Genomic DNA, 12,249 nt, shown 5'->3' on the forward strand with positions numbered 1-12,249 from the left:
TAATAATAAATATATTATATTATATAAAAATATAAAATAAATAAGAAATAAAAAAATAAATAAATACAATAAAAAATGATATATATATATATATATATATATATATATATATATATATATATATATATATATATATATATATATATATATATATATATATATATATATATATATATATATATATATATATATATAAAAATAAAAAAATGAAATTTAAAAAAAAATGAAATTTTTTTTATAAAAAAGGGGGGGTTGCCATCCGGGCCCCTTAAATGTGTACTCCCTGTATCCCCCTGATGGCGGCCCTGCTTGCCACTAAAATTGGACACCTACAGTGCAAGTCTTTTAACTCTTTTGATGTACCACATTGCTACCTTGTAAATCTGGACTTATCTTGTGCTCTGCCATATTTCTGCCTTGTGATACTGCTGTTTGTCTCTTGAGGTGCCTGGAGTGCTGCCCTGTGATTCTAGATTTATCCTTTTCTTAACCGAATTTCTGACCTGTGATCTTGCTACTTGTCCCTCGCTGTGCCCTGGATTGTTACCACTGAACTTACCTCTTTTGCTGCATCCCATTTCCACTCTGCAATCATGCTGATTCTCACAGGCAGCATCATACGGTTATCCTACACCCCCTTCACGTAACCCTAGCCCTAAAGAGGTTTTAAAGTAAAAGATATTTTTTACCTTAATGCATTCCCTGCATTAAGGTAAGAAATGCTTCATTACTCCCCCAACACTTACCTCAGTCCCCTCACGTCCTCTCCCAATCCCACTCTGTGCAGTACTGTTGCACAGAGCAGGTAAGTACAGATTATTTTTTATTTTAGAAAAAAATTACCTTCAGTACCAGATAACATTATCTCTATGTACTAAAGCCCTCAATAAACACCCTGCATGTTAGATCGAGTGTGATTAACCTCTGTGTGCCACTAGTTATTTTTCCACTATATAATATACAGTATATGGTTGTAAATTGACTGTTCTTTTAGATCCTGTGGTTGTTCTTCACAGACGAGATTTCTATGAAGGCAGAGACAGCTTAATAGATATTAAATGAACAAAGGACAAATGGAAGCAGCACTCTAGAGGGTTAACACTGTAGCATATGAAAACTCTTTCAGAAATTCAACTCACACATACCCATTCATTTTTTTGTCTGCATATGAAGGGGGAGATGGAAGATTAGAATTTGCTGGGTGGATAGCTATCCAATGAACCCTGCCAGTGTATCCAGGAATGTTTGGAGTGCTAAAAAGGAAAAAGTAAATAGCATTAGTAATGCCAAAGACAATGAGATGCCATCATTGTCAAGGTTATACGACAAAGAAGTAAACAAACACTCTGATTAATCGTGTTTCACTCATAATTTTGAACAAATAGTGACCCAGAGATACTAAATGGCTTAAATAATAGAAAAGTTAAAAACTTCAAGGCTAATCCTGGCATAAGGTTAACAAAAAAAAAATGAAATAAAAAGAAAGAAATAAAATAAAGAACATGAAATCACCATAACTGTTCCAATAATAAAGCTAAAGCTATATAGTAAGCTACGTTTCTATATAGTATGTTAACATCACACACCTTTTTCATGATAAATATCAGCTCTTTGTTAGAGCTAGAGAGGTTTAGTTCCTTTGCCACTGTCCATGTCATTATTAACAACAATCAGCTGTCAAAATGACAGCCTTAAATTGCTATGTATTGCATAGTAGGAGTAGCTGCCAAAGTGTATCCAATCCTGTGTAAAATTACACTTATTAATAATTTGCAAGTGGCATTGAGTAATACAGTGTAACAACTGCATTTACCATTTGATTCATTTGAAGATCAAATGTGGGACCTTTGAACGGCATTTGACATCAGTTAAAGAAAATGCTATTTTACTGTAAATAAAAATGTTGTATGGAATTCTATAACTTGTCCCATTTAAAATAACACTGGTATAAAGCCTGGGAAAGTGTTTTGCAAATGAAAAGGGTGGAATTTTTCAGCATTTTTATACAACACTGAAATAAATAACAAACAAAATTGTTTTCCGGAAACCAACAACCATGCCACATTCAAAGTCACTTAAATCCCCTTTGTTCCCCATTCTGACGCTCTGTGGAAACTTCAGCAAGTCATCTTCACCACATCTAGATGCCTCAATGCATTGATTTGCTGCCATGTGCTTGACTGATTTAGCAATTTGTGTTTCCAAGCAATGGAACAGGTGTACATAATAAAGGGTCTGGTGGATGAATTTATGCTAATGTAGGGGACCACCAAGAGTGTTACTCCAAATCAACCACAGATAGATTTTGATGATTTTTTTTTTGTTTAACTAAATGGACTTGTGTCTTTATTCAATTGGACTAACAATGGTAACAGTCTCTATAGATCCTCCTTTATACAAGGGGTCCCCCAACAAGTGATACTACGCAAAACATGTCGAGCTATAGAATGGAATGCTCTACTAAGTACACTGCTTTGATTGGCAGTTTGTGATTAATATATTGCTGCATATGAGTTGAGCCACCATCACATTCAACATAGGGTGCAGAATGCTAATGCGTTTTTAACTTGCATGGTTTAAAGATTTTAGTGATTTGCATTGACAAAATACTCTAATGCACTGAGGATTTGACAAGGTGGCTCCCAGACCATCAAAATAAAATATGATATTCAACAATGTCTAAAAATGACTTTTATGAAAAAGAATTAAAGTGGGTGTAAAGGTTGAAGGTTTTCTACTTTTAGAAGTAATGAGTTAGAGTACATTCAATTAATATAGTGGATTACCTCTGGTAAAAATTCCATTAGTGTTGCTCAAATGATATGCGTGTACTGTACATCTTTTTTTTTTTTTTAAACATCCTTTACACAGTTACCTCTTTGTGTGACAAAAGATCTACCTGATGGACCCTATGGCTGAAACTGGCATCAGATGAGGCTCAAACACACCAGGCAAAATTTAGAAAATATGCAAACAGAGGGCCAAGTGGCAGACAAGCAAATCTGGGAAACAGATTCCAGATGCTGAAAGGTTTATAAGGCACTACCTGAAGTAGTGTGTGTCTTGACAGAAAAATGTGGAACCTTGTCACTGAACCTATAGGTTTGAATGACGAGCTGCCTAAACAACTAGAAATGGTGGAACAAGAAGCAAGCTGTCCTTTATGTGGTCCCTCGGGAATGATGAAAAGAGTGTCAATTACCTGAAGGAAGAAGTAGCTGAGAAATAATATCAAACAGCTCATACCACATCAAAACAACAGCGGGAAATCTTGAGATAAACTGCAGCAGGACAGAGAGACGGAAGTCCTGGGTAATGTCCAAGATAGGGTGAAAAGAGACCCTAATTTTCAAGACAACGTTTTCTCTATGTAGAACAAGAAAGGGTTGTGAACTCAGAAACTGGTCTAGCAAAGTTGTTAACAATAAGGAAGGCAACCTTGTGGGTAATTGACAGGGAATATCTTTGATAGGTTGTAAATGTGACTTTTGAAGGGCTGACAGAACCAGGTGAGATCACAGGTGGACTTACAGGTAGACCTTTATGAGCAACGTCCTGTACAAAAGGCTTTTTACCAAGGAGAACTACTAGATCTAAGGCCTCGTACACACGATAGGTTAACCAGAGGACAACAGTCTGATATACCGTTTTCATCAGTCAAAACCGATCGTGTGTGGGCCCCATAGGTTATTTAACCATCGGTTAAAAAAAAAGTCAACTTGCTTTAAATTTAACCGATGGATTCCTAACCGATAGGTAAAAACCGATCGTTAGTAGGCACAACCATCGGTTAAAAATCCATGCATGCTCAGAATCAAGTCGACACATGCTTGGAAGCATTGAACTTATTTTTTTTCAGCACGTCGTTGTGTTTTACATCACCGCGTTCTGACACGATCGGTTATTTAACCGATGGTGTGTGGGCGCGACGGACCATCAGTCAGCTTCATCGGTTAACCGATGACAACGGTCCTTCAGACCGTTCTCATCGGATGGACTGATCGTGTGTACGAAGCTTTAGATTTGCCCCTTGATAGCACTCCAGACCAAAACGCTGCTCCAAACTATTATACCGCGTACACACGACCGTTTTTCATGACGTGAAAAATGCAATTTTTTAAAATGGTCATTAAAAACGATTGTGTGTAGGCTCCAAAACATTTTTCTCAACGTGAAAAATGGCCATTAAAAATTTTGAATATGATCTAATTTTTCACATCGTTTTTCATGTTGACGGGAAAAAAAAACGTGCATGCTCAGAAGCAAGTTATGAGACGGGAGCACTCGTTCTGGTAAAACTAGCGTTTGTAATGGAGATAGCACATTTGTCACGCTGCAACAGACTGAAAAGCACGAATACTGAAAAGCGTGAATAGTCTCTCACCAAACTTTACTGACACAAAAGAAGCCCAAAGGGTGGCGCCATACGAATGGAACTTCCCCGTTATAGTGCCGTCGTACGTGTTGTACGTCACTGCGCTTTGCTCAAGCATTTGTTTTTCACAATCGTGTGTATGCAAGGCAGGCTTGACAAGAATCACATCCAGAAAAAAATTGTTTTTTCTAGGACATGAAAAACGGTCGTGTGTACGCGGCATAAGAGAATGTTAAGGATACGTCCAATGAAGAATCCTGTATAAAACGTCCTTGCCTTAAACTATGTGAAGTATGCTTTCCAGATGCAATTGTAGACCCTATAAGAGGTGGATTGCCTATCATAAAGCAGTGTAGGAATAGCCCTATCCTTTAGGACCTGGGCTTCCACAGCCATGCAGTCAAAGCCAGCAACTGTGAAGCGTTGTACTAAAATGGTCCTTGGGAAAAAAGTTCTGTGCGATCTGGCAGATAGTCTGCCAGGAGGCTAATGAAGTCCTCACACCACATCCGCTTGGGCCAATTTAGTGCGATGAACATTACCAGAATGCTTTCCAGCTGAATTATGCAGATCAGATGAGGAAGGCTCAGGGGAGGAAAAGTGCAGATCAGGCCAAATAGAGTCTCAAGCATCTCCTCTCCAGAAAATAAGTAACACGCTGCATCTGGTGGCAAGCGACTGTGGCAAGTGACACGCTGCATCTGGTGGCAAGTAACATGCTGCATCTGATGGCAAGTGACGGTGGAAAGTGACATGCTGCATTTGGTGGCAAGTGACAGTGGCAAGTAACATACTGCATCTGATGGCAGACAATGGTTGCAAGTGACATGCTGTATCTGGTGGCAAGTGATGGTGACATGTAACATGCCGCATCTGGTGGCAAACGACGGTGGTAAGGAACATGCTGCATCTGATAGCAATGTATGGTGGGCATTAACACGCTGCACCTGCTGGCAAGCGATGGTGGCAAGTAACACGCTGCATCTGATAGCAGATGATGGTGGCTAGTGACACTCTGCATCTGGTGGCAGGCAACAGTGGCAAGTAACATGCTGCTTTTGGTAGCAAGCAACACGCTACATCTGATGGCAGGCGACGGTGGCAAGTAACACACTGCATCTAGTGTTAAGCGACGGTGGCAAGTAAAACGCTGCATCTGGTGCATGCCCGGGAGTGACGTCATTGCGCCTCTGGCCAATCTCAGCTCCGGAGCCTGCGAACCCGGAAATAACTCCAGGAGACATGTCACTGGTCACAGCGGTGTATGTGGACCACTGCAACAGATTCAATCTAAGGTAAGTATTTCATAATGAGCTGGTATGAGATGCATACAAGCTAATTATACCTTTGTCTTGCATGTTTTTTTGGAGAGTTTACAACCACTTTAAAGTAGTGCAGTGCCGCATAGCAAAAAATGGCCTGGTCATGAAGGGTGTAAAACCTTCCGAAGGGACACTAAAGGTTCAGGTTTAAAAAAAAAAAAAAATAACAAACATATCATACTGACCTCCACTGTGCAGTTCGTTTTGCACAGAGTAGCCCGAACGTCCTCTTCTGGGATCTCACGGCGGCTGTCTTGGCTTCTCCCTGCAAGAGCTAACCCCCTCTGGGAAGCTCTCTCTCAAGGGGGTTACCTTGGGGGCACACTCCAGTGTTATACACTTGGCGTGCATAGCCGCCGAGTGTATGACTCTGCCCCGCCCCCCGGCATCCACATCACTGGATTTGATTGACAGCAGTGGGAGCCAATAGCTGCGCTGCTATCAATCTATCCAATAAGGAGCCGATCAGCCATAGAGAGAACAACGCGGGATCGCGCCCACGGAGATTCGGGGCTCAGGAAAGTAAAATGGGGGCTCGGGGGGTGGGCGGTGAGTGCAAGGTATTTTTTCATCTTAATGCATAGGATGCATTAAGGTGAAAAAACACTAAGCTTTACAACCCCTTTAATGAATGATCAAAAAATATATTTCCACCTGTTTAAAATTTATATAAAATTGTTCAGAATAGAGAATGTTTGGAAAAGAGAAAAAAAATGGAAAAGAGAATGTACTTCATTGTGATCAAATACTACTAAAAGGCACCAGGAGGCCAGAAAAAAAATCAGTCTTTGAAAAAATAGGGCTAAAAGGACGATATAAAGAATGAAAAACATAACAATCAGAAAGCAGCATGTCCTTGGTATAGTTTAAACGTTAACTAATGGCATACAAAGTGCATTCTGCACTGTCAAATAACAAAAAAGTTAGGTATAGTACACATACTTTACGAATAGATAATTGTCAACACATAATTCTAAAATGTCACCAAGAAATCATTGCTGAAAAATGTATAATATTTGAGCACTTATCAGTATCGCTAAATAAGGAGGCTGGGAATTGGAATGTATGAAATATAATAAAAATATTGAATATTGATACACATATATTGATGCTCGGGGTTACCGCTTTTGGTAATGAAAATTCATCCCGAGCCACACTCGGGATTAACTCTAGGGAGGTTAAAGGAGAAATAAACTGAAAAAACTATTATTCCTTTATATTGGCTTTTTACATTTATAAATGCAGCAAATTAGAAATTGGATGAAAGATTTAGCACTGGGAAACACTTTTTGTAAGATAGTTGTATAAAAAAAAACACTACCTATATAGATCAGACCAAAATGAGGGACAAATGAGAAGGAAAGAGGGACAGGGGGACTTTGTTCCAAATCAGGGACAGTCCCTCAAAATCAGGGACAGTTAGGAGCTATGCACCTGTATAACATTTTGGTAGGTATGTGCAGGGCTTTTTTTCAGGGGGAACTTGGGGGAACTCAGTTCCACCACCTCTGGCTCAGACCCTTTGGTGCTTGCTCACCACAATTACTTGTAAACACAGAAGTCTGGTTTCTGTGTTTACAAATGACAGCTCTGCACTCTGTATGTAACCCCCTGAACTCTGCACTCTGTATGTAATGCAATCCTGGTATTTAATGCCCCTTTAAGACCCTCCTACTGTTTTTGAAATCTGAACGGGGTCGTGGTTGAGTTCCTTCACCTATTTTCTGAGAAAAAAAGCTCTGGGTATGTGGGATTGGGGTTATGGTGACACATTTGAAAAATCTTTACCTAGAAGGTACAGCAGACATTTGAGCACCATGACATCAGACATACAGTTACAGGTACATTAATGTATTGCATGGGGGTACATAAATGAAAAGATTATGTCTGATATCATGGTGCTCAAATGTCTTCGAAAGTGGTTTTAGATCAGCTAGAAAACAGCGATATTAAATTGGAACACTTGCAGAATTGCACGATAGTGAATCATGGGGAAATTCGTCATCAAACACTGAAAGGAACGACAGTGACGATTCTGCAACTGAGCAAATTTCTGCGTTTTTGATTTGATTATATTATTAAATACATTTTATTATTATTATATTATTATTTGTTATAATTATTTATAGTTATTTATTATATTATAATTTATGATTCTGTGTTTCAAACTTTATCATACCCGGGACGTCTACTAGACTCTTGTTTGGACAGATTTAAGCAAGTTATTCCTAAGAATTACAGGCCTACAATATAAAACACCAAATTTCCATGAAAAACAATGTACCGCATCGAGACGCAAAAATCTGACATAATCCTACCACCAGGGACGTTAAGGGGACGTGGCAGGGGGCATGTCCTATGCCTACATGCTTTTGCTGATAGTTGTCCCTCGTTCCCATCTCAAAAAGTCGTGAGGTATGCAGCGGTCTCAGAACCTATGCACCTGCATTATCCGTGCTATCCCAACCCTATATCACACCGATGTCCCTCCTACTCCTACACTACATTTCCATCCTAGACTTGCTTTCTCCATTTTCAGAATCATGTTTTCCCCAAATCCTTCATCAAACCTGTGTTCCCTTCTACACCTGCACTCACCAAACTTAAAGAGTATGTAGACCCAACATTTCATATTCCTGATATGAGCCTACTGCATTGTACTTGTATGAAGAAGTATCCTGTTCTCTTTGTATTGCGTCCTTCATGTGAAATTTCTGGTGTTCCTGCCAGTCCCTCTGCTTTCCTATTAAAAACTGACCACATTAAGCATGAGAACACACTGTAGTCAGTTCTCTAGCTATGCTGGGAACTCAGCCTGTTCTCCTTCAATGATCAGACTTTCAGACCTGTACTGACCCCCCCCCCCCCCCCCACACACACACACACACACACACAGCCATTCACTAGAAAGCTCAGTGTACTGCTGCTTCTCCTCCCCCAGCTCTTATGCAGCTGAGAACAGAGGAAAAGTTATCACTTATATAAAAAAAAAGAGAAAAGAGGTATTTATAATGTTTGTATATAAAAATGTTTTGATTTTCATTTCTGTTTTAAACTGAATAGATTGTTTTACAAGGTGATGGTTTACAATCACTTTAACCTCACACTTATAACGGACTGTATTAAATTACATTTTTAGCTTTGTATGCTACAGTTGTTTTCCCCTAAAAAAGATGGGCCAGATTCACGTAGCTCAGCGGATCCGCTCGATCTACGTAAATTAAGATACGCTCCCGCAAGTTTAGGAGGCAAGTGGCTAATTCACAAACCACTTACCTCCAAACTTGCGACGGCGGATCCTAAATCCCCCGGCGGAATTCAAATTCCGCGGCTAGGGGAGTATACTATTTAAATCAGGCGCGTTCCCGCGCCGATTTAAATGCGCATGCGCCGTCCGCGAAATTTCCCGGCGTGCATTGCTCCCACTGACGTCGCTAGGACGTCAGTGGTTTCGACGCTTACGTAAACGACGTCCGTCCGTATTCGAGAACGACTTACGCAAACGACGTTTAAAAATTCAAATTCGACGCGGGAACGCCGGCTATACTTAACATTGGCTGCGCCTGATAAAAGAAGGGGTAAGTATACGACGGGTACGCCGCTACGGAAACGTCATAAGAAGACTGCGTCGGGTCCGCGTACGTTCGTGAATTTGCGTATCTCGCTGATTTACATATTATTTATCGTAAATCAGCGGGAACGCCCCCGGCGCCATTTTTAAATTGAAAAAAAGATCCGACAGTGTAACACAGTGTAACACTGTCAGATCTTAGTCCTATCTATGCGTATCTGATTCTATGAATCAGGCGCATAGATAGGACCAGTGTAAGTCAGAGATACGATGGTGTATCTGTAGATACACCGTCGTATCTCTTTGTGAATCTGGCCCGATATGTTCCCTTCCTCCCAACACATGCATTTCATCATATAACTTGTCACAAACTTACACCAATGGATGCATCCATTCATATCCATACCCATGACCATGGTGTATGCCTGGCATTGAGGAGTGTTTAATTTAAAATAGCTGCTTTAACTGACATAAGAATAAAATACATCGCTATGACCGTTGATCATTTTAAAACCCAAGTGAACCCTCTGTATGTATTATAGCATACCTCCCAACTGTCCCTGATTTTGAGGGATTGTCCCTCATGGTCTGATCTATATAGTTGTATATAAAATGCACTTTTTATCTTTCAAAAAGTGTTTTACAGTGCTAAAACTTTCACAGAATTTCTAAACTGCTACATTTGTAAATTTCAAAAGCAAATATAAAAAGGAATAGTAATGGTAAAAAAAAAAAAAAAAGGATTTTTATAACAGCTTACCTGTAAAATTGTTTTCTTGGAGTGCATCATGGGACAGATAGCACCATAGTAATTACTATGTGGGTTATACGCCCACCTTCAGGTGATGGACAATGGCATAATCAAGACAGGAAGTCCCCCCTCCTGTATAACCCCTCCCATAAAGGGAGTACCTCAGTTTTTGTAGCAAAGCAGTATATAAATATCCCAATAAGAGGGGAGGGACCTCCGTGTCCCGTGATATACTCCAAGAAAAGGATTTTACAGGTAAGCTGTTATAAAAATCCTATTTTCTTTATCGTACATCACGGGACACAGAGCACCATAGTAATTACTGTGTGGGATGTCCCAAAGAAATGACATCTGAGGGGAGGGAGACACACAAAAAACAAAGCAAACCGCCCACAGACGTGAGGACCTAAACTGCTGCCTGCAAAACACTGCACCCAAAGGCGGCATCCTCTTGCTGACCTACATTCACCTGGTAGAATTTCGTGAATGTATGTTCTGATGACCATGTTGCGGACTTGCAAACCTGAGCCACAGAGGCTTGGTGACGCATTGCCCAAGAAGCACTGACTGCCCTAGTAGAGTGCGCTTTAGGACAAAATAGTGGAATCTTCCCCTTTAAGTCATAGGTCTGAATTATAACTTGACAAATCCAACTAGAAATGGTGGACTTTGACGCTGCCTGTTCCCCTTCGGGAGCCTTCTGGCAACACAAACAAAGCGTCAGTTTTCCGTATCTGGGCAGTTGCTTTCAGATAGAAATTGACCGCTCTCACTACATCTAGTGCAATAATTCTTCCTCTGCAGAACATGGTTCTGGAAAAAACAAAGGTAGGGAAATATCCTGGTTCATATGAAAACTAGATACTACCTTAGGCAAAAAAGACGGACAAGGATGTAAAACCACCTTGTCCTTATGAACCACCAAAAATAGCTCTTTACAGGCAAAAGCTGCTGTAAATTTCTGGCAAGCAACAACCAATTGAGACTCCGGCGCATGCTTGGAGTCAATCACATTGGACAATCCAGATGCTGGCCTTTCCTGCTCCAAGCGGACAGGATACTGTTTTGCAACTGCCCTGAATGTAATTGAGCATAGGGAACCACCTCGAATGAGGCTACCATTCTCCCTAGCAATCTCATGCAAAGGTGAATGGAGGGACTCTCCTTTGTCCTGACCGCATGAACTTATAGCACAGACCTTTGCCTGGGGTAAGAACACCTTTTTGTGGGTTGTGTCTATAACCAGACCCAAATACTCCAGCCTTTTTACTGGTTGTAAGGATGACTTTTCTAGGTTAAGAATCCATCCCAGAAATCAGAGAGTGCAGATGATTGCAGTGATTCCGGGACACCCACGAATCGCAGGTTGCTCCTCCTGGACCTATTTTCCAAATCGTCCAGCTTTTGTATAATGTACTGGTTCGTCTTGTCTTGGGCTTGTCTACTCAGTGGCCTGCGCCTGATAGAGCTATTCTTCTACATTAGATAAATGGTGTTCTAGCTCATTGAGTCTGGTACCGTGATCACCTAACTGGGACTTGATTTGCGCCATCCCAGCGTTCACTGCCTTCTCCACTGATGCAGCTATCATGGGGGTTAGGAGAGCTGCCACTGCCTGGGCTATGCTCTCTGTGAAGCTGTCCCCAGGATGTTGTGTCACAGAGACATGTGGAGAAGGAGGGGGAGATGAGCTACCGCTTACCTCCATCGCTGCCGGCAGCGCTGCTGTGTGTGGAGCCGAGTAGGCCGAGACCGGGGCCTCAATTTGTGGGTGAGCCAACGGCGCCGTTTGGGTGCGTGCACCCGATTTTTCCACAAACCGGTCCATGTTGTAGAGGGGATGCACCCGGAGGTGGAGGGGGGTTTGTGGGGCGTTTCAGGCCGGCTTTTTAGGCTGATTCGTGGTCGTGCTGCGGGAGCCGAGGAGAGGAGCAGCTACTACATGCGGCGCCGAAACCAGAAGTTCAAAACCCCTTCTTTATTGGGTCCTTGGAACGCTCGAAAGAGGCGGAGGAAACTTTCAAAACTCTAGTCTGTATCCTAGAGATATTGTGGAGGTGACCCATCTGTCCTGGATTTCCTTTTGCCAGACTTCTGTGAACTGCCGGAGCCTTCCCCCACTTGATCGAGCGGGGGCACAACTTCATAAGGAGGCCTTGGGGCCCTGCATTGCAGATTTTTTGCCCTAAGGACTTTTTCTGGCCCCGAGCTTGGTTCTGAGACCTTCCCG

General features: G+C 41.4%; 1 protein-coding gene across 1 annotated transcript in view; it reads right to left on the reverse strand.

Annotated features, from left to right (window-relative positions):
- The window catches only part of SPATA48 (spermatogenesis associated 48), a 146,420-nt gene that overhangs the window by 19,808 nt on the left and 114,363 nt on the right, over nt 1–12,249 (reverse strand). Inside the window, exon 8 of the mRNA XM_040353319.1 lies at nt 1,146–1,253. Coding sequence (XP_040209253.1) covers nt 1,146–1,253 — 108 coding nt within the window. The remainder of the gene's footprint in view (nt 1–1,145; nt 1,254–12,249) is intronic.

Source organism: Rana temporaria, chromosome 5 (assembly GCF_905171775.1).
Source record: "Rana temporaria chromosome 5, aRanTem1.1, whole genome shotgun sequence".
In the NCBI taxonomy this organism is placed as follows: Eukaryota; Metazoa; Chordata; class Amphibia; order Anura; family Ranidae; genus Rana; species Rana temporaria.